General features: G+C 45.0%; 2 protein-coding genes and 1 pseudogene across 12 annotated transcripts in view; 1 reads left to right on the forward strand and 2 right to left on the reverse strand.

Moving 5' to 3' along the window:
- FGFR1 (fibroblast growth factor receptor 1) overlaps positions 1-2,456 on the forward strand; it is a 49,415-nt gene extending 46,959 nt beyond the window's left edge. For all 9 annotated transcript variants that reach the window (XM_087856392.1, XM_045779217.2, XM_045779218.2 and 6 more), the window contains one exon: positions 53-2,456. In XM_087856392.1, the coding sequence (XP_087712518.1) occupies positions 53-229 (177 nt within the window). In that variant the 3' untranslated portion in view covers positions 230-2,456. The remainder of the gene's footprint in view (positions 1-52) is intronic.
- Positions 2,457-3,922: 1,466 nt separating this feature from the next.
- Positions 3,923-22,360, reverse strand: LETM2 (leucine zipper and EF-hand containing transmembrane protein 2). Of its 3 annotated transcripts, none has more exons than XM_045779228.2 (11): positions 22,017-22,360; positions 21,271-21,351; positions 19,524-19,977; positions 18,745-18,888; positions 14,198-14,335; positions 13,349-13,549; positions 12,128-12,247; positions 8,704-8,817; positions 6,439-6,531; positions 6,017-6,118; positions 3,923-5,248 (listed from the first exon to the last, which is right to left on the reverse strand). In XM_045779228.2, exons 2-11 carry the CDS (start codon positions 21,315-21,317, stop codon positions 5,186-5,188), a joined length of 1,476 nt encoding a protein of 491 aa, XP_045635184.1. In that variant the 5' UTR covers positions 21,318-21,351; positions 22,017-22,360; the 3' UTR covers positions 3,923-5,185. The 3 variants fall into 3 exon arrangements, with proteins under 3 accessions (XP_045635184.1, XP_045635182.1, XP_045635181.1); XM_045779226.2 differs by having other exon boundaries at positions 21,908-22,360; XM_045779225.2 differs by having other exon boundaries at positions 21,948-22,359.
- Positions 20,228-20,323, reverse strand: LOC123780449 (U6 spliceosomal RNA; annotated as a pseudogene).
- Positions 22,361-22,828: the final 468 nt, after the last annotated feature.

Here is a 22,828-nt window from a genome sequence, read left to right on the forward strand (position 1 = left end):
GTGCGCCGCGGCGGGGAGCCGAGTGCCGCATCTTGCGTCTCTCCCTGCGCAGGAGTACCTGGACCTGTCCGTGCCCCTGGACCAGTACTCTCCGAGCTTCCCCGACACCCGGAGCTCTACCTGCTCCTCGGGGGAGGATTCCGTCTTCTCTCATGAGCCGTTGCCCGAGGAGCCCTGCCTGCCCCGACACCCAGCCCAGCTTGCCAATGGCGGACTCAAACGACGCTGACTAGCACCCTGTCCCCCCGCCCAGACTCCAGCATCCGCTGTAACCCTCACCCCCAGCCCTCCCTGCGGGACTCACTGCCTTGCCCTTGGCCCCCTTCGTGCTGGCAGGAGCCAGCTGCCTACCTGAGGCCTTCACCCCACGGAGTTCACCTCCCCTCCTCCTGCTGCTTCTCCTCCTCACAACCTGCTTGTGAGAGACAGGAGCGGAGAGGCGGGTACTTGCTCGTGGCCACTTCGTCCCCTCCCACGTGTTGGACCGAGACCCTTCCCCGGCACCTGGCGCTGCCCGAGGGCTGGGGGGCGGGAGCGGAGCCGGCAGGCCCGGAGAGCTGACCGGGCCTTCGGTGTCGGTGGTGTCCGCCTCACGTAAGCCTGAGCTCCGGTGGCGGGGCCTCGTCCTCGGGGCTGCAGCCGTAGCGAGGGGAGGCCCAGAGCTCCGGGCCTCGGCCGCACGCAGCCTCTGCTCCAGAGAGATGGTGCCAGGGGCTTATTAATTCCGATACTAACTTGCTTTGCTGACCAAATACCTGGTCCCAGAGGATGGGGAGGCAAAGGCTGGGAGCAGTGTCGTGGCCCTGGGGCCCAGCCCCACACTGGGGGCTTTGTACATAGCTATGAAGAAAACACAAAGTGTATAAATCTGAGTATATATTTACATGTCTTTTTAAAAGGGTCGTTACCAGAGATTTACCCATCGGGTAAGATGCTCCTGGTGGCTGGGAGGCATCAGTTGCTATATATTAAAAACAAAGAAAAAAGAAAAAAAAAAAAAAAGGAAAATGTTTTTAAAAAGGTCATATATTTTTTGCTACTTTTGCTGTTTTATTTTTTTAAATTATGTTCTAAACCTATTTTCAGTTTAGGTCCCTCAATAAAAATTGCTGCTGCTTCATTTTTATACGGGCTGTGTGACAAGGGAGAGAACGTCAGCCGGAAAGGAGCGAGCCTCCTGGGCCCTGGGGCAGTGTCTGTCCCGAGGGCGCCCGAGCTCCCTGCACCTCCCTCCTAACCGCTTCCCCTCAGTCCTGCACCCAGAGCTCCGGGGCAGACCTCCTGCCTCTCCGATGCTTTCTGGAAAGGCCAGAAGAGATGACGTCTGTGTAGTGGGCAGGGACCTCAGTGCACCCGAGGCACCAGGGCCCCGCCACCGCCCTCAACCACAGATTGTTTCCTGAGAGGAAACTGGCGGGGTTTGGTGGGGTTGGGGGGTCCGAAGGGGAGCTGGGGGCCTACCTGGGAGTAGCCAAGGGGTAGAGCTACAGGGATTTAAGAGGAAAGCTACGGATTACGGGACCAAGGGCCTGCAGAAACTCACACCAGATCTGCATCTCCCCCTTTATGTGGGTGTGGTTTGGTCTGTGCTTCTATGTGAGGGAAAACTTGTCATCTAAGATCATCAGTCTGACGTTCGGGCCCCTTGCTTCATGTCTCCCAGCTCAGTCTGGTCATGCTTCTTCCCCCGCCCCTCCACACCATTCTTCCGTGTCTGTGACCAGACTTCATGTGTTGGGACTATCGCAGATCTTGGCTTTCTGTAGTTCTTCCTGTACCAACTCCGCCCCATCCCCCAGGAAAGGGGACAAATTCTCTGAATGTTTGGTGTTCGGCTGCTTGGAAATTTTCTTTCTCTGCCACCTGCTGGTGATCACTGCACTCAACACGCGCATCCCTGCTCCTCAGAACCTCGGCACCGAATCTGCTAGTACTCTGCCCCCTGCCCCTAAAGCTTACTCTTTGCGGGGTTACCGTGAAATACAGAAGAAAATTCAGTTCGCTTTCATTTCTGCAGAACAAACAGGATTGCTGCTTTAAGTTTCCTTTCTGAGCTAGCTATTTTGGGGGCAGCTGCAGTGTTGGCCACTGTTGTAAAGTTCTCTCTTATCCTTGTGTGTCTCTGTAAATAAGCGTCTGTCAACATATTACAGTTTGTGTTTGTGTTTAAAGAAGGCGTAATTTGGTGAACAGAGCCAGGAAATGAATTTCTGCTCTTAAAATCATTTGCTTTGAGACCTTAGAGTCGTGTCTTTCCTTGTAAAATACTGGTGATAATTTCTGCGTTAGCCTTCCCTGGAAGCCATGTTGTGTGCGTGGCTGGAAGATCTAGAAAGGGCTGGAGAAATACAAGGCACTGTTCTTATAACCGTGATGTCCTTGCTGTTACTACTCCCATCACCCACAAATTTCCCCAGAGACTGAGCTGGCTGTCAAATAAAAGATAGTAAAATTGACCTGAGAGAAAATGAAATGGCCATTTTACTTAGATAACCAGATTGGGTCTCCCGAGGAAAGGAATCCAGTTTATCTAATGAAGACGTCGTGCTGTCAAGGCACCGAATCTGTCTGGTTTCCAGAGGGTTAAAAGATTAGGGCCTGGGATCATCACACCATTAATCAATACCGCCTTTCCACCTTTTCTAATTGCCATGGACTGGGGCTCGTCAGTCCCCTGGCACCACTAATGTACTGTATCGATCCTCCTGTAAGGAAGATGAAGCAAGAAATCAGTCTCAAAGACAGTGAAGCCGCTGTGCCGGACAGCCGCCACTGGGAGGCGCCAGCAGGCCAAAATCTCCGTCAACATCACCAATCTGCCTCCAAGCCCGGTCAGTCTGACCTTACCGACTGCACTGACTGGGAGATCCTTAGCCTAGGTTTTAGCATTACCGTGTTATTTCTTTGATGTCGCCAGTGTGAGTGGTATCGTGACTGAAGTACAGAATTCGACGTGGCACGGATGCGGGTCCACAAATGTCAAGCGCCACCAACACCTCCGTGTTGTAGCAAAATTCTCAGCGTGTGAGATGCGGGCCAAATCTGACATCACCACGGAGGTTTGGTTTTAAAAGCCGCCTAAAATCACACCCAGTGAGATGGTTAGCAGCTCGCACAGCAAAGGCACAGGCGCGGCAGGGAAGGAGAAAGCTTTGCAGCAAGCTGGCGTAGCCTTCCACCCCACTCCCTCGGCTGATGGGAGCCAGGGGGACGGGGAGGGCGGCAGGATTCAGTCTGGGGCAAGTTCTCTCCAGGTTGGCACCTAAGAGCATTCAGGGCCACGTGTACGACACTGCCCCCCAGATGTTTGTGTTGGAGCCTAGAAGTGACACAAACATGATGCCACCTGTGGATTTGTCTCTTGCCACTCAGGGAGGGCTGGGGTTGCTGGTGTGCCGGACCTGATGGTGCACACCTCGACCCGACTCTTCTTCAGTGACCTCCTGGTGGCAGCTCAAAGTCAAATGCTACAGATCAGGGCACTCCCTGTCCCCCCAGCTGGAGCTGGTTGGTGATCATTTCCCAGAGCACCATTAGCTCGGTGTCAGCACGGGGCTAGATTATCAAGCCTAGAGAGCCCAACAGCCAAGAGCTCTAGGTGATGAGACCAAAGAAACATCCCAGACTTCTCTGAGCTACTAACCGAAGAACGGGAAGAGGGGTATGTCCAGTGTCTCAGAGGCCTAGATGTAGAAAGGGGGTGAGGGACAGCTGGGGCCAGAACTGACCAGGGGCTCCTTGCCCTAACCATTCCCATTCTGCCTTGTAGAGAAACCCAGAACTGTAGAACAGCCCAGCAGTACTTATGAATCATGCAGCTAAGACAGGATCGAGCAAGTTAAGTAGCTAACCCCTTGCCCACATTCAACACTTGAAATGTGAGCTAATTAAAATAAACACCCATCGTTTAAAAAATGGGGAAATTTATTGTTAATCACCTTGCTAGGCCAATGGCGAGATCCACCGAATGCTGCGTAGTAGGGATTCATCGTTCTCGAGGAACTGCCGTTCGCGAGCAGGCCACGGTGGGGCTTTTCCTCCGGTGGACAGGAGGCTTAAAAAGCACTGTAAAGTACAGATCCTTGCCGGGAGGCGCCGAGGACAGTCCTCACCGAGGTGATCCCAGAGAGGGAGACTGGAGTTGCACTTGGTTTTAAGGACCCCCATCTAACTGCTTTCAGTTTCACAGCGAGCGAAGGGAATCAGTTTCATCACCCACAAGCCAGACTATCTGTCCTTTCTAAGCACTCCCCGAGGGAAGAAAGCTGTTGGTCAGCTGCGTGGCAATGTATTATGTTAAGTTTTTTCAGGACTGACCATCCTGAAAACACCGAGCATAAGGATCTGAACATAATGCTCGTTACTGGGTAGCGCAGGGATTATATCAGACTTTAACCACCCCTGTGACTAACAAATGGTCTTGCTTGTGAAAGACAAACAGACCAGAAAAACCTACACCCAGCACAGACAAATGGTTAAGTCCTAAACCCTTAATTATGTTTCCTGGCAAAATGGTGCCTAATGAAAGCCACATGTGCTGGAGTGGTGGCGGCCTCCCAGATTCCCGCGGCCTCCGCAGGCCCCAGAGGGGGCTCCGAACAGCAGAGCAGCGGCCAGGCCTTGCTGATCGCCAGTTTGTTGGACTCCCCGTTTTCTTCTCCAAAAAGCTTTTCCTTCCTCGTACCCAGAAAGGCCTTACTGGGGAGTCCATCCATTCCACCCCATGAAGGTGCTTTGTTTCCAGGGCGCTGTTCCTACCGATGGATCACTGAAAAAGTTAGGTGGTCTCACAGTGCTTTCAGAGTTTCCAAGTTCTTACTCAAGGAATCTAAGGTGCCAAGCTGATTCCATTATGCAAAAAAATTTCCTCCCTTAAAGGACATGCACACGAACGAACAGGAAGCTGTTCAAAAATAACATGGGGAGGGGGCTTCACACACAGTTTAGTGGGATGACGTCATGGTACAGAGGAAGCTGGCTTTGCTATTATATTTCTAAATGGTCTGAGCTTGGTCTTGCTGTTGACGGCATCTGGAATGGTTACAAGGCCTCAAGGGACTGCCCCACGGATGACACAGCCGATCCTCCGCTTAAACCAGACACAGATGGACTTAGCTGGGCGCTCCTGGACGACGCCGCCGCGGGCAGGAAGCTGACGACAGTGAGCTTCGTCCTCGGGTAGTCCTTATGCTCCCTTTGAACTCGCCTTGCTGTTCTGCGGGGTCTCTTGTGATTTGGCCTGGAGTGTCTAGGTACAAAACAAGGACTTTAGGCACTGCCCACAACGGGATGCGGAAGTTCTGCAGGAGTCCCTTTTCTATTCTCTTACATAATGACAGACCACAAAGTCAAATCCAAGTTTGCAACTTAGCTCGATAATAAAAATAAAAAACACGTGCAAGCAAGGACCCTGGGTGTCTGCGTGTTGGCTGGCTCTCTTCTTCACCCTGCGGGGGCCAGTAGAGCCAGTCGGACTCTCCCATGACCCCCCCCCCGCCACTTACTTGTGTCATGCTTCTGCCCTTGCCCCAAATTCTTTCACCCAAACAGGAAAAGTGGATAGATAAGTAATTTCTTATTTATATACATTTCTCCTAAGATTTAAATTGCTTTCCTGCTAGTATTTCCTGACATCTGAAGCCTGTGTGAAATACACAACATATGGGAACTATTTCCATCTGGCACAAAAGAAAATAAGAATCTGCCTATATTGTAATTAGCTTCTAGACTTCATATGTTTAGGCCTCCTCCACGACTGCATTGGTTGATAAGTTGTTTTTTCTGTGTTTGTGTTTGTGTTTGGTTTTTTTTTGTTGTTTTGTTTCGTTTTGTATTTGCTTTTGGATAACTGAGTTTTAAAAACGTAGTGGTTATACGACGACGAAAGTTCAGCCTACAACTTCCTGTTTGGATGACAGGAAGAAGTGTGTGGGGTTTTGCAATAGTAACAATTCTAGATTCTCGGTGCCCTTAAAAATAACTAGAGACAAAAGGTGTTCTTTTTTCAGATACTTACAGCTTCTTTAGCAGAAGTGATGGGTCCTTTAGGTAACGGAACAGCTGTGGACGGTGTTATGGGGGATGATGGAACCGGCGGCAGCTGTATAAATTCTTCCTCCTTAAACAGCAGAATGGAGAGTTGGGTTACTGATTTAAAACCAAATGGATATTAGATCTAGAGTCACACTGCCGTGACCACCAGAAACTTGGAACAACCACATCTTCCCGCACAGGATCCAAGAGGCTAAATCTGGAACCTAATTACATAGAGCCAAATGTTGCCCTTCCTTAGAAACAGATCTAACAGTACAATAAATAGTTCTGATTACAGAACACCACTGTATCGAAATTCAGTTTCAATCAGGGAGTAAAAAATGGATAAATTAACTTATTTTCATTTTTAAACCTAATGAATCAAATGAAAAGTAATAGTCTAACCTTAGTTCCCTTCAGTGGAGGTGCCAAATCTACCAGCGTCTCTTTAGATTCAGGAGAAGTCGGTGATTCCACAGGAATATCTGTTTTTGGAGCCTAGGAAGAGGAGTATTTTATATGAAAATCCGCTTTCTGCTATTCCTGCAACTCGAAAGCACTTTTCCAGTAGTTAGTGCTTTCTAGCACAACTTGCTTGCCACTCACTAAATCCCTAACTTCTTCCAACTCTGCCCTTTAGGAGAACGTCTGAAATATGTCCCTGAAGCAGCAACTTAGTATTATTTATCTTGGAGTTTTGAGTGCCCTCTATACAGAAGCTGCACTCCAATGAGATTCTAGCATTAAAACTCCTCGGTCGGGGCGCTCGGCTGGCTTGGTGGAGCGTGCAACTCTCAGTGTTGTGAGTTCGAGCCCCATGTTGGGTGTAGAGATGACTTAAAAAAAAAAAAAGTCCTCAGTCATTAACAAGCTACTGATTTGCCAATTCTGGTCCTGTTTTCAGTCTTAAAAAAAAAATGTTGCCTTTTCTCAATTACTCATCAGCTTCTAATAGTACTGATAGAACTTACTCAAAGTTGACATCTTTATCATTTTTGGTGTCTAACTAAATGATAAGTTTGTCCGATTTATTAAAATGGTAGGTGCTGCTTAATAGAAGTTCCTGTAACATGAGGAAAATGGAAGACATGGTATTCTTAGAATAACTAGCTAACCTATCTTCAAGAATTATAATTAGATTGGAAAAGTAAATATGTCACTGCTCTTTGGAAATAAGTAATTGCTTTGTGTATTTGGGAGTGAAAAGAGCTACATATATCCTAAATTATAGTATATTTAACTTGATGTCTCTAAAGTCTTTATAGAACCTAGCATGCTACTTATTCTCATTTTGTATATATGGACAACAGAAGTTTAAAAACATGGATTTCTGGGGCGCCTGGGTGGCTCAGTCGTTAAGCGTCTGCCTTCGGCTCAGAGCGTGATCCCGGCGTTCTGGGATCGAGCCCCACATCAGGCTCCTCTGCTATGAGCCTGCTTCTTCCTCTCCCACTCCCCCTGCTTGTGTTCCCTCTCTCGCTGGCTGTCTCTCTCTCTGTCTAATAAATAAATAAAATCTTTTAAAAATTTTTTAAAAAAATAAAAACATGGATTTTTTTTTTAAAAAAGCAACCAATAAAATGCCTAGGAGCTTGTCCTTTTGTCCTTAATTTCTAGGTCTTTCTCCAACATTCCAGAAAGCAACATCTGTCTAAAGTGCTTTTGCCCCTCTAGAATAATTCTGAGAACACAAATTTAGCTTTGAGATATGGTACTATTCCAAGATTTCCTTGCTCCTGAGAGCAGTCTAAGAATGACAAATTCGGTCTGTCTTAAAGACCAAATACAGAGTAAGAACCAGGTAGGCTGCCTTTTAAAAGATGGCCTGGGTTCCAAAATTGCTCCTACTTTCCCTAGAATCCTTCCTGGACAAAGCCCAAATCAGATTAGTCTCTGGAGATATGGAAAGGCGAAGCAAGCAGATGTTCCCTAAAGTACATTTTTCGTGCTGGACTTCATCTTGTTTCCCTTAGCTTGTCCAAGGAATCACTAGCAAAACTAAGTTAAAAAGGATGGGTCCCCACCCCAGAGAACTTGGTTTGATCCACTCAACCACAGGTGCAGCATCTTCCACAATGGTCTCTCCTTTCTCACACAGGCAGATTGTGACTTAGACACGAAGCCACGAGGCAGAGAAGCGAGAGGCCCCATCTAACCAGAGCAAGGTGCTGTATGATCGGGCCAATCCTGGGTTTTTGGTAAAATGCCAGAGGGGGGAAAAAAGCTGCCGAATTAAAGGCAACAAAAAATGATGAAGGAAATGAGTGGAAAGAAGACAAAAAAGTTTACATTCTAGATTGGCCTTTCACCGCTTCAAAATTAATGGTAATCTAAACAAATAAAATAGACATGAGAGAAGAGGAACGATTCAATCTCAGAAGAGCTAGAGTGGTGAAAAAGCCACCACAGTCAGCTAATGAACACTAGACAGTTAAGGAGAAAGAATAAACTGGATTCCTAAATCGAGCTGGGATAAAGACAGAGCCCCATAGCTAAAGTTAGTTTTAGCAATTCCAGGGGGGGGGGGTTGGGAATTTTTAAAAGATTTTAAAGCCCATTGGACCAAATGCCAAAAGATATTCCAAAAGAAATGTTTATCCTAACTGCGAGAGGAAATAAGACATTTGTGGAGAGGCCCCAGTTACAGAAATCCAGATCCCGGGTACTCACCTCCCCACTTAGTGGTATCTCAATCGGCTTTGGCTTCACATCGATCAGGTAGAAGGTTCTCGACAGAAGCAACAGAGAAGGAGGGACGTTCTCCTTCAGGTGGAGGTCCTGCCACTGGAGAATGAGAGGAGAATAAAACGGGACAGAATCCCAGCATGTCAGAACTGGAACGACCCACAATCTCCGACTGCTTCCCCGGTTTCACAGCCTCCCCAGGCCCCGGGTGGGAACCAGCGGCAGGACAAGGATGAGAACGCCAGTCTCCTGGCTTTGGCACCAGCGTCTGTACTCTGCAGCCCCCTCACGACAGTGGGACCCTCTGAGTTGGGAGGAAATGTTCCAGTCAACTCTCAAACCGACTGAGGCTCAAAGTAGCTAAGTATCTCTCTTCGACACAGAGCAGATAAGGGGAAAGAATAAATAAGCCTCACTCATAACCAAGGAAGTAAACAGTAAAATGAGGATGAGATGTAATTTTCAAGTACCAAACTGGCCAACCTTTTAAAAATCAGATACATTGATAGATAGATAGATAGATAGATAGATAGATAGATAGATAGATGATACATGCACAAGAGACAAAATTCAAAAAGTCAATAAAATATAATCAATAACAATAAACCCGCCTTCTACACCTATCCTTTAACTACCCTGTTTCCCTCCCTAAAAACCACCACTGTTAGCAGCTCCTTATATAATCTTCAGAGATATCCTGTGCATCTACAGACACACATTTATGTGTTTTTCATTTTCACATAAAAGGTGATATATACACAGTGTTCTGTCCTTTGCTTTTTTTCACTGAAATATCTTGGAGATTGATCCATATCCGTAGCTGTAGAGCTGCCTCCTTTTTAACCGTCTGTAAAGGATTCCATTGTTGCACGGAAATGCCATAATTTGATTATTCTCCTATTTATGAACTTCAGGCTGTTTCCCATCTTTTGCTATTATAAATGATACTGCAATGGATAACCTTATAGATATATCAAATTGCACGAGTGAAATTTCTAGGTGAAAGTAAATGCATTTTTAAATTTTGAAAGATTCTGCAGAAGTTTTTATCAGCAATGCATGAGTGCCGCTTTCCCCAACCCTCAACACCACCATCAAATGGATCTTTGCCAACATAACAGGTGAATGTGATATCTCATAGTTTTAATTTTTTTTAAGATTTTATTTATTTATTTGACGGACAGAGAGAGAGCACAAGCAAGCAGAGAAGCAGGCAGAGGGAGAGGGAGAAGCAGGCTCCCCGCTGAGCAAGGAGCCTGACGCGGGGCTCGATCCCAGGACCCTGGGATCATGATTCGAGCCAAAGGCAGTCACTTAACCAACTGAGCTACCCTGGCACCCCTAATTTATCTTATTATGAAGTTAAGATGTTTCATAATAATACATAGTCTGAGTATCATATTGTGAGATGAGTATCCTCACTCCTTTCTGGGAAAAATGATACACTCTTTCAAGAAAGCTGTTTGACAGCATGAACCCACTTAACACTCTATGTTCAAGAAATAAATGATTTTAAGAACCTTTCTCTACAATATGTTCGTCTTCCAGCCAGAGCAGGTCGAACATGTAAAAGGAAATAGCCACCGGACATGGTTTCAAAGTCACGACAGCGGCTCCTATTCCAAAATAATTTGGGCACACTTAATAGCATTTCTTACAGTTACAGGAATGGGAATTGTAATAGGAGTTACTGCTTTCTTCGAAAACATCGATGCTGTGGGGCGCCTGTGGCTCAGTTGGTCAAGCGTCCAACTCTCGGTTTTGGCTCAGGTCATGATCTCACGGTTGTGGGATGGAGCTCCGCCCTGAGCCCCACATCTAGCTCCACTCTCAGTGGGGAGTTTGCTTAAAATTCTCTCCCTCTGCCCCTCCCCCAATGTGTGTGTGCATGCGTTCTCTAAAATAAATAAATCTTGGGGGGAAAAAAAGACAACATTGATGCTCTTAGTTAAAATATGTTGTTAGTGGGAAAATATTAAACATCTGTTGCCAAAGCTAACACTTTATATTGGCTTGGGGTACTAACTGGAAAGTAGTCCCAGGAGAGCCCTCAGGCAAGGCTTAGACCTCCAGATGGACTCACACATGACCGGCCTTGGATTCGAGATTTTGCCCGGGCCCTTAAACTACCTGGAGTATGCACTATTCTAAGGTGGTCCCAAGATTCCTAGTCCCGGGTGTACCCACACCTCCTCCCAGTTATTCAAACACGAATCTAGGTGCTGCCATGAGGGATTTTGCAGAAATAATTAGGATCCTAAGTCAGTAGATCGGAAAGCAGGAAGTTATCTGAGTAGGTCTCTCCTCATCCCGTGAGGCCTTTAACTCTGGAGCTAGAGGTCAAAAAGGGGAAGTCTGAGATGTGAAGCCTATGGGGGCGCTAGTACTGAGCTCTCCATTGCTGGCTTTGCAGATGGACGGGGCCTAGAGGTAAGGAATGCAGGGGGCCTGCAGGGCTGGGCAGCCTGGGGCTGCCAGCTAGTGAGGAAATGGGACCTCAGTCCTACAGCTGCAAGAAACTAAATTCAGCCAACAAACTGAATGAGCCTGGAAGTAGAGTCTTCCCCCAGAGCCTCCAGAAAAAACACAGCCTGCCCTTCTGACTGACAGAACTTGTAAGCTAATAAACGGGTGCTGTTTTCAGCCTCTAAGTTTGTGGTGGTTTTTTACGCAGCAATAGATTCGAAGGGGTACATGCACCCTGATGTTTATGGCGGCATTATCAACAATAGCCGAAGTATGGAAAGAGCCCAAGTGTCCAACAACTAATGATTCGATGAAGAAGATGTGGTGTGTGTGTGTATATATATATAATGGAATATTACTCAGTTATCAAAAGGAATGAAATCTTGCCATTTGCAATGACGTGGATGGAACTGGAGGGTATTACGCTAAGTGAAATAAGTCAGAAAAAGACATATACCCTATGATCTCACTCATGTGGAATTTAACAAAGAAAACAGATGAACATGTGGGAATGGGGGGGAAATAGGAGAGAGGGAAACAAACCAGAAGAGACTCTTAAGGATAGAGAACAAACTGAGGGTTGAGGGAGGGAGGTGGGATGGGGGATGGGCTAGATGGGGGATGGGTATGAGGAGGGCCCTTGTTGTGACGAGTCCTGGGTATTGTACGTAAATGACGAATCACTGAATTCTAGTCCAGAAACGAATATTGCAGTGTATGTCAATTAAGTGAAATTTAAATTAAAAAAAGAAAGAAAGAAAACTAATAGAGTACCCTGTCTCCATCAAAAAGAAATCTAGCTTCTTCAGTGTTCCCACTGCTCAATTAAAGGCGGCAAATTGGGTGGGACAGCTCGCCTGCAAAGTAGAAATCACAGGGTGAGGTCTACAAATCGCAGGGGACAGAGTGCTAGTGAGAAGGGCCCAGGAGAGCTGCGACTTGCCTCTGTGAGCTGCTGTCTCAGTTGTTCCTCAGTGAGACCCAGGGATCTCATCCCTCGGGCCCTGCAGGCAGCTTGGAGTTCTGACACGCTCAAAGCACTCACCCCTTCTTTGGCAATTACCTGAAAGCAACGTAAGGAATGGTATTGGATCTTTGGTTCCAATTTTACCAAATCCTAAATCCCAACACATCAGGGGAAACCCCAGATCTGATGCTTTCACATCAGACTGTCCTCTTGCTGACTAAAGGCGCAGCAGCTGAAAATGAGGGGAATCCTGCCAACCGGTATGAATAATATCAGAAATAGTCACGTAACTCCTCCCCAACGCTTTGTCACCAAAGTCATCCTCTCCCCTCTTGATGTGCACTTCTCCTTTATGGCAGCTTTAGGGTTCATCAGAAAAGATTCCACTTGAAAAGCTTTCAGTGTACCATTTGCCGGATGTCCCAGTATCGCTCTTCTCTTACCATCCCCCTACCTCCATCCGGGGAATGGCCCTAACTCTGGTCCACAAAACTCGCTGGATACATAACACGGTTTCTGTTTGGTGTGACCCAAAACTACGGTACTTCTGGGACCAGTATTGTTTAGTCCAAAATTCTGAAAGCAACAGCTGAAATCTAAATGAGGCCGCAGGGGTCGTGCTTTCTCGGTTCTGGGAATCTCGCTCCCTCAGGCAGAACGCTTGAAAGCAGCTGATTCTGATTCAAGAAACATTCTTTCCACTTTTTAAAGAGTCTAATTGGTAGTTATGGTGCCTTTCCTCCATCAGATGTCTAGGCTCTGCTCTCCTCTGCATTACGCCTTGCCACCCCTTCTTATCAGGCCAACTCACCCAGCAGAATATTTACTTTGGCATCAGCTCTGAGGAAGGGGAGCTGTGGTGTGAGGGTAGAGCACTGTCCTTAGCCATGGAAGACTCAGGAACCTCCCAGGCTGCTGTTCCTCCCTCGTGGGTCCTAACTGATGTAGATTACTAAATCACTAACTGCTTCTGAGGGCATTCTCCAGAAAATGCGTCAGAGTGCGACAAACAACTCCTAAAATGAGTAATCTGGGTTCAGATTGTCATGGTAATGATTGTTTAGAGTACTCAATGGTTTGCCAGAACTGGTCCACTCACGGGCAGATCTAGCAGAAGATACCGCACTCCATCGCAAAGCCGCCCTACGGGATGTCCCAAGCCCAGATAATTCCCCACGGCCACAGTTCAGCTCTTACTTCATCGTCCGCTTTTATAGACTTGAGTTTCATCAGAAGTTGAAAGCGGAGCAAATTGTTGGTTCCGAAGGACTGCAGCTCCAGAAGCTTGCAGAGGGCAACCAGCTGAGGTCGGTCGAGGTGCTCCAGGGTTAGCTGATCTTCAAATAGCTTGGAAAAGCGGACGATTTCCTTCGTGCTGGGCTTGTGGCCTGTCTGTACCTAGGGAGTGGGAAAAAGAGGGGAATTAAAATGCATTTCACAGGGCTGTGGGTGGCTCAGTCGGTGGAACATTCGGCTCAGGTCATGATCTCATGGGTCACGGGATGGACCCCCACGTTGGCCTCCACGCTCACAGGGGAGTCTGCTTGAGATTTTTCTCTCTCCCTCTCCCTCTGCCCCTCCCCCCACTCACCTACACTGTCTCCCTCTCCAGAATAAATAAATAAATCTTTTTAAAAATTATAAAATGTATTTCTTAATTCAACCTCCCCTGTAAACTATTTGAAAGACACATCAAAGCATGTTCACAGACGCTATCTTAGGTCTGGAAGTGGGCCCTGGGTACCAAGAGGCATAAAGAAATCTGTCCAAGTCAGCTTAAATCAACCGAAAAAATCAGGAGTAGTTCAAAAGTTTGACTCTAAATCTACAGTTCTTTCCAAGAAGGTATCAACATCTTCAATATACAACTGCTTTAACATAGGTTTTTCTGTAAACTACCATAAATGTTTGCAATAGTGGAGGTGTATGACAGATATTCGCAAAGTCAGAGAGGCTGTGAACAATTTGGAAGAGCCACGATGACATGAATTTTTCATATACACTGCCAGCCTAGGAGGTGTTTGGTGTGACACAAGAGACTGACACCTGTTTGACATAGGATGAGAACTGCATGGAGGCGTCTCCCAGCTTGGCCCTGTTCCTTCTTGCCATTTCTGTAATCGTTTCTTGAAGAAATTTTGCTAGTTCCAACTTTGCAGCCATTTTCTTTTTCTGTTTTTCCTCCTTAATAATAGAAGAGGAGAAAGTTAATCAATCCTTCATGATTACAGCTTCACAGATAAAGATGAGAGGAAAAGAACTGTCACCTTGTTTATTGTTCATTCCTGTTTTGCATGTTACTATTCTTTTCAGACCTAGTTAAATGGGTTTTGTGAGCACGAGAATAAAAAGCAGCCTCTATTTGCAACTTGACTTCTTAAGCTTACCTTTTATTTCTTACTAATACAATAACCATAAATATTTGATAGATCCAAAATGTCCCCTCAATGGAAGGCTTTGTCATTATTTAGAATGAGATACTATCTCTTAGCCTGGTATAAACCATCTAAGAGGGGCACCTGCGTGGCTCAGTCCACTAAGCATCTGCCTTTGGCTCAGGTCTTGATCTCAGGGTCCTGGGATCAAGCCCCGTGTCGGGCTTCCTGCTCGGCGGGGAGTCTGCTTCTCCCTCTCCCTCTCCTCCCTGCTTGTGCCCCCCCCATCTCAAATAGATAAATAAAATATAAAACAAAAAACAAAAAACAACCATCTAGGCTGCTGGTTGAGCCAGCCCCTGGTCCCAGAGTGGTCCGAGATTTTGTGTGGGCCACAAACAAAGAAAACTAGGAAATCAACTCTCTGCTAGAGTAGCACGTAGCTTCAGTACACAACAGATACAATTAACTGTAATACACCGACTCAGTGTTGTAACAGATATGAACAAAGCACTACACAAAAGAGAATTTAATGTACATTTCTTTTATTATTTGTTTTAGCAATCTCTACTCCCGAGGTGGCACTTCAACTCACAGCCCCAAGATTAGGAATTGCAGGCTCTACTGACCGAGCCAGACAGGTGCCCCTAAATGTATACTCTTGAGACACGATGTGAACGAGTACTTCCAAATCCTCATGCATTATCAGAAATGCAGTGTGGTAGTATTTGCAAGATAACCACGGTTGGGGCGCCTGGGTGGCACAGTCGGTTAAGCATCCAACTCCTGGTTTTGGCTCAGGTTGTGATCTCATGGTCATGAGATTGAGCCCTGCCTCAGGCTCCATGCTCTGTGCAGAGTCTGCTGGGGATTCTCTCTCCCTCTCCCTCTGTCCCTCCCGCTCACGCCTCACTCACTCTCTCTCTCTCTAAAATAGATAAATAAATCTTTAAAAAAATAACCATGGTCAGGACCCAGGGGAATGGAGAGGAATAGGATTCTCTATACTTTTTTAAGTTGCCCACGAGATTCTAATGAATCATGAATCTCATGAAAGATCTTAAAAGACTCCACCAAAAAAAAATCACACAACAGCAGTGGCAATACCATCCATTTCCTACATCCATAGCCACCAGCTACTCATTTATTTACTGAGCATTTACCTTGCTGGGGATAAAATGAGCAAAAATAGGTAAGAATTCCCGCCCTCACTGGACCTCTGGTCTAATGGGAAAGACAAATATGAGTGACGAATGATAATCCAGTAATTTCACAAATTGAAGTATAACAGATAAGTCCTACAAAAGAGAAATGCCTGGGTGCTCTGATGGGATGTAAATAGAAAGTCCTGCCTCTTCCCACGCCCTCTCTCATATCCTCCTCCCCTCCACCACCACCTCTCTCTCTTTCATTTTCTCAATTGCTTCAGTCCATGGAAAGAAAGAGAGAGAATGTATTTTCTAAAACTGTGGCCATGATGAGTATGTATTAAGACTGGGGAATGAGCAGTGTTGAGGAAAGAGGAATCTTGAGATAAATCACCTCCTCTTCCCCCATCTTCCTGCACTCACGAACACATTCCTTGGAATCCCCTGGTATGAATTCTAGGTACTGATGACCTTCAATGTAAGTAAACTAAACCACTGCCAGTCAAATATTGCAATTTGATTCTATGTCTTACATGTATCTCTAATGTATCCTCAAGTTTTTATTCCTAACGCCACTTTCTTACTTTCATCCTCTCTCCTGCACTACTGTAATAGCATGCCAGCCAATTTCCCTCCTTTGGCTCTGCCCTCTTCAATCCTTTTACCCAGCAAAATCATTTTTTTCTGAAATACGGATCTAATCGTGTTACCCACCCTCTGCTTAAATTTACGTTTCATTTTTCGCCGTGGTCAAAGGCAAAGTCTAAATTCCTTAGAGTGGTGGGCGCTTTCCAACCTGACCCCAACATATCACTTTTGTCTCATCTTCCACCATTGATCGCCTTGTATTCCCTGCTCCAGCCACAAAGCAGCACTCAGTGTCTCAGATTACGTCATACCCTTTCACACAATTAAGCCATTTTAAGTGCTCCTCTTTCTCTCCAGAAAGCCTTTCAAACGCTGCAGCAAAATTCTACCACTCTTCATGTCTCGGTTGCATAGTTACCTCTTCTATGAAACATTTCCCAATTCGATTTAAAAGTTGTCCTGTCCGTCCTCCCACCACGTGTTCGAGCCTTCACACCTCTGCCCAGTAGAGTGGCTCAGAACGGAAAGAACGAAGGGGCCACCTGCGTTTTTCCAGCCCGCCACCTTCACAGTGACCATCCGATGAGGGCCCCTCCTCTCTAGGACTACTCTCAAGCAGGAAAGGGTCTGTCTGGCTAAATCATGCCCACTGTTCAACTAGTCACTGCAATAACAGTCGATTTTTGTTTTTTAGTGGTTAAAAGCAAGTTAAAATGCAATGAAAAGGGGATCGTTTTTTTCAACAAATGATGCTAGGAAGACTTGGTGTCCACATGCAAAAAAGAAAAAAATGAATCTTAACCCTGATGTCCCACCTCTCACCAAAATTCACTCAAAATGGATCACAGACTTGAATTTAAAACTCAGAACTATAAAACTTCTAGAAGGAAATGTAGGAGGGGCACCTGGGTGGCTCAGTCAGTACAGCATGGGACTCTTGATCTCAGGGTCGTTAGTTCAAGCCACATGTTGGGTGTGGAGCCTACTTAAAAAAAGGAAAAGAAAAAGAAAACGTAGGAGAAAACCTAGGTGACCTTGAATTTGGCACTGAGTTTTTAGATACAACACCGAAAGCACGATCCAAAAAAAAAAAAAAAATTATATATATATATACTGATAACCTGAATTTCATTACAAAATCAAAAACATGAGCTCTGTGAAAGACAGTTAAGAGAACGGACGAACCACAGGCTGGGAGAAAATATTTGCAAGACACATATCTGCTAAAGGACTTGCATTCAAATATACTACGAACTCCTAAAACTCAACAATTAGAAAATGAACAACTCTATTAAAAAGTGGGCAAAAGACAGATACATCCCCAAAGAAGATATACAGGTGGCAAATAAGCATATGAAAAGATGCTCGATATGATACATCATCACAGAATTGCAAACTAAAATACCAACGAGATATCACTTCACACCTATTAGAAGGGCCGGTATTCAAAGCACTGACAACACTAAATGCTGACGAAGATACAGAGCTATGGAGGCGCCTGGGTGGCTCCGTCATTAAGCTTCTGCCTTCGGCTCAGGGCGTGATCCCAGCGGTCTGGGATCGAGCCCAGCATCAGGCTCCTCCGCTGGGGGCCTGCTTCTTCCTCTCCCGCTCCCCCTGCTTGTGTTCCCTCTCTTGCTGTCTCTCTCTCTCTGTAGTAAATAAGATCTTTAAAAAAAAAAAAAAAAAGAAGATACAGAGCTACGGGAACTCTCATTGCTGGTGGGAACGAAAAATGGTACAGAGACTTCGGAAGACAGTTATTTTTTTGCAAAACTAAACACAGTCTTACCATATGATCCAGTAATTGTTTTCTGATGTATTTAGGAATCCAAATGAGTTGAAAGCATATGTTCATTAAAAAAAAAACCCTGCACACAGATATTTATAGCAGCTTTATTCATAATTGCCAAAAACTGGAATCAACCACAATAATCCTTCAACAGGCGAATAGATAAACAACCCGTGGTGCATCCATACAATGAGATATTATGCAGTGACAGAAAGAAATGATCCATGAAAGGACTACACATGTATGATAGCAACTATATGACATTCTGGAAAAGGCAAAACTATGGAGACAATGAAAAGATCAGTGGTTGCCATTGGTTGGGGGAGGTAGGAGGAACAACAGATGATACACAGGGCATTTTTAGGGCAGTCAAACTATTCTGTTGATGGTGGGATGGTAGATGCCATGACATTATGCATTTTTCAAAACCCACAGAACAGTACAACACAAAAAGTGAAGCCTAATGTAAAGCATGAGATTTAATTAATAATATCTAGATATTGGTTCTTCAATTGTAACAAATAGATCACACAAATGCAAGACATTAATAAAAAGGGAAATTGGGGGAGTCTCTGGGGACCCTCTATACTTTCTGCTCAATTTTTCTATAAACTTAAAAACTAAAGAATAGAGCCCATTAGTTTTTTTGTTTTTTTTGTTTTTTTTTTTAATTTAAAAAATCCTACATACCTTTTTGGATTCACTTTCAAAAGTTGATGGCAGCATCTCTGGGAAGAATTTCAGAAATGCTGGTAGTAAGAATTCCATGAAGGGTACAATTATGAACACCATAAACGGAACCAGGCGGAAGAAATCAGCACAAGTCCTCAAGAGCTAGAGAATTAAATGCATATGCAGTATCCATTATTTTAGGACATGTCCAAAACAAAAATACAAAACCAAAAATCCTGCCTTGGTCTTGAAAGTGTTAAAAACGCTAGACAGATTTTCTGCAACTGTTTATAAAATGGAAAGGTTGGGTTTTCCTCTTTATACCATCACTCTGAAGTAATATCTATGGGATACCTTCAAGGAAATCTACGACAATCAAAACATATCGCTGGCATCATCTATTGTTAGCTCTCACCTACGTTACGGTCTGTACTTCAATAGCACAGTGTCTGCGAAAAGCTGATTTTTCAAAGGCATATACTTAATATATGAACAGTAATTTCTATTTCAGGTGCACAGATCAAACCTGAAGCTTCTCAGCTCCTCGGGGGAAATTAGAAAACACAATTACCACCATTTTACAGGCAAATATGCACAAATCTCAAGAATCTTGCCTAAAGTTGTGCAGTAAGTCACTTTCAGACAAATAAACTCCATAAGAAACTCTGGTTCTTGCCATCAGTTACTATTCCTACTTTGGGATTTTTAGGATTAATTCTCAGGTGAGTTTAAAACTTGGTTCCCAAACAGTTCATTTTAACTTTACATTTTCTTTCTCAAATATGATTCTTGCCTACCCTTCGTCTCTCTCGCCTGGTCAGCACCTGTCCATGCAACAGCCTCCAAACCATTCTGGCAGCAACTTTGGTGTCAATCCATAGCAAGGAGAATCCATTGTAATAATATTTAAGTTCATCCATAATTCTTTGTCTATAAGATCGCTTTTCTTCCTTGATCTTCGTGCCAGTTCCTTTTGTGGGCTGAGGGCTTGTCACCTGGGGCTTTTTTGGGGTTTGCTCCAGCTGAGGTTTACCAGGGGCCTCTTGTAACCAGCAAGTTGATGTGTGTATCTTCTGTATTATTCTAGTTCGTAAGTGCAGTACTTTATTGCCTGACTGATTAGGATAGGAGTACTTCTTGCTTACACAGTGCTTCGTGTATGTTTTATTTAAATGGGAATCTGGCAAGTGAAGAAATGCAAATGATGGGTAATAAGAAGAGCTCGTAGGATGCACAAAATAGCTAGGGAATCTGGAATAAAGAGCAACATCCTCTGAGTTGAGCACATACCATTACAAACTTACAAACTAAAGAAATAAATATTTTATCTGGTTAAAATAAAACAACGGTTTTAAAGCCTATATTTTAAAAGCCAATGATATCCACAAATGAATGAAATATAACTTTTTACCCCAGTTGAAGAACAGCGTGCTTTACAGTTGAATGATAGGCTCTATGAGAAATACTAGTAAGTTAATTCCTAAAAATAATTGCTCCTGTTACAAGTTAGAAACTCTGCAACTATTCCTGCGCAGGGGCCATGCTAATCTTCTCAGTATTGTCTCAGTTTTAGTATATGTGCTGCTGACGTGAGCACAAAAGTCTGCAACTATTAATTTAAAAATCTAACAGCAAACATTTCTGCACCAGGGGTTGTGTTTGAAAGTGTTGTCTTTACTATCATAAAACAGGTGGAACGCTTGTGTCTTTGGTTACTCTGCTGATGAGAGAAATATTGCTTGAACAAACACTTCATGGCCTCTGTGGGGATTAACCGATCACATAATACTGCTTTGTCTGTGTGATCCCATGGACTCCCTCAAATGAGAGGCATTTACAGCCCAAATGCCCTTCACTTACAATTCCTCAAGAATGTTAGCAATAAGAATTAGAATTGGGCACCCCAGCCAGGGATCTCTATATTCTGGTTTTGTAACAGCTCACAGTCTTCAGTTAAATTAGCACATCAGATTGTTTGAAAATAAAAATAAGACCCATCTAGGCAAAGAAAGTTCCTGGCAAAGACATTTCTTCTGGCAAAGAGATGACTTTTCCATTCTTTCAGGCTGTTTTTGAAGCACGCCAAGATAAAACACTTTTTGAAGGGCCAAAAGGGAAAATGCACAATGTATCTGGCCCATAGTAAGTTCTCAGTGAATATTCTTTGGAATAAATAAGTGATAACAGACCCTACGAGGGCAGGTATATGCCCTAGGACTGGCTTGTTTGCCAGCCATTTTACTCATTTTTCTATCTAAGGGCCCCATGTAACATTCATCAATTACAGAGGTGTCACTCTAAAACCATTACATCTTCTCTCATACCTGTGCCATCTAAAAATTACTCAGCCTGAGTTCTAAGGCATATAAAAAATCGGGGTAAGTTTAAATACAATAAAATGTCAGTTTCTTAAAAACCAGTATAGTTAAAGCCAACAAAGCTTTCATTTGTTGTGGAACAAGCCTATCCTTTTACATATATTTTTTTCAACTAGAAGAAAGTTCATATAAATATTGCAGGGGAAGAGGCAATTCCATGGCTTACCTTGTTCGGGCAATAGCTAAGACTGTTTTATAACTGTAGAAGGCCATACTTATATTTGTCTCAACTAGTCAACATAGGAACCTAGACAGAAGGATTAAGTAAACAATTTAGTATCTTAAAAAACACATCAATTATAAAGATACCAGGATTTCAGTGTTTACTGTTGCAAGGGTAGAAAATTTCCATATTCCATTCAAGGTGTAAAATCTCTCTCAGGATCATTTTCAAAAATCATGAATGTTTTCTCAGCTTGGATTTGAGGATGGTACTTTGAGATCCCAACAAAGAAATGATCTCTAACGTCATGTGCTCATGATGGTGATATGGTCTTCAAAGACTTTTTTATTTCTGGTCAATAACACCTAGTAACCTACTTGAATGATTGCCAGGTATTTGAGAAGCTAAGCAATACACACTTACTTGTAGCCTAAAAATACAAGTAGAATAAAATATCCTGGATTTGTTTCAGTTAGCTTTTACCCATACTTGGCCAAGTTGCCCCACACTTTAAAGACTGAAAGTAGGGGTGCCTAGCTGGCTCAGTCGGTAGAGAATATGAGTCTTGACATCAGGGTCATGAATTCAAGCCCCACGTTGGGCACAGAGCCTACTTAAAAAAAAGAAAGTACTTACTAACCACATTAATGTAGCAGTGAAGATATATACATGGTACCTACTAATAATTCAAGTGGAGGTAAATCGGTTTCCCGTACTGGTGATTCTCCAAAGAGTCCAAACTGAGCTACCTTTAAACAAGCTTTATCAAAACCTTTCTCCATCCTGTGGTCCTTTTCAGCCAAAAGCAGCAAGGTGTTTTGGTAGTATCTCTTGGCGTCAACTCTGCTCTCCTGCAGCTGGAAAAGGCGTAGACCAGGGTGTTCTCCTGGACGGAAACCTCAACCACAGAGCTGACATTTTGAACAGGAGTTCAAAGACGACTTCGGAACATCTAAACCCAGGCTAAGGGGGGTGGTCTCCTGCCGGAGGCATGCCACACCCGATCGGGCGGTTAACCTGCTTTCTGGCCCCCGGACGCTGGCTCCCGGGGCTGCGGGGAACCACTTCCTAGGCGGGGACGGCCGGGAGCCCCGCCTGCGCCTTCGCACCGCCCACGCCCACACGCGGCGGGGAGGGGGCAGGCTCCCCGGGTTACCTTTGCTTCTGGCCTTTGACGACACAGGGGCAAAACGCGCCGTCGGCCTCCGCAGCGGGCGGCTTTTGTGCACGTAGTGTGTTGGTGGACTGTGTTTATGGTAGCAGGGTCTTTGGGGGGGGCGGTTCTTTGTGTCTGGGTGCGGGGATGGTGCAGGCACCGGGACGACAACCTTGCTGGCGATCCAGGTTTATGGAAGGAAGACAAGGAGAAGCCGGGCGCAGGGTACGGAAGAGAAAAGAGGAAGCGAAGCACGGAAGGAGGGGAAATGGAGGTTGAGCTCCAAAGTTGGGGGGCGGGCAGGGGCACGAGGTCAAGGGCTGTGGTGAGTGCGGTGAGGAACTGGAAGCTGTCGGGAAACCTGAGCGCTGATGGGAAGAGCAGGATGCGGAGGGAGCGGGCTCC

The sequence above is a fragment of the Ursus americanus genome, chromosome 27 (genome assembly GCF_024610735.1).
Source record: "Ursus americanus isolate L20-20 chromosome 27, mUrsAme1.1.p, whole genome shotgun sequence".
Taxonomy (NCBI): Eukaryota; Metazoa; Chordata; class Mammalia; order Carnivora; family Ursidae; genus Ursus; species Ursus americanus.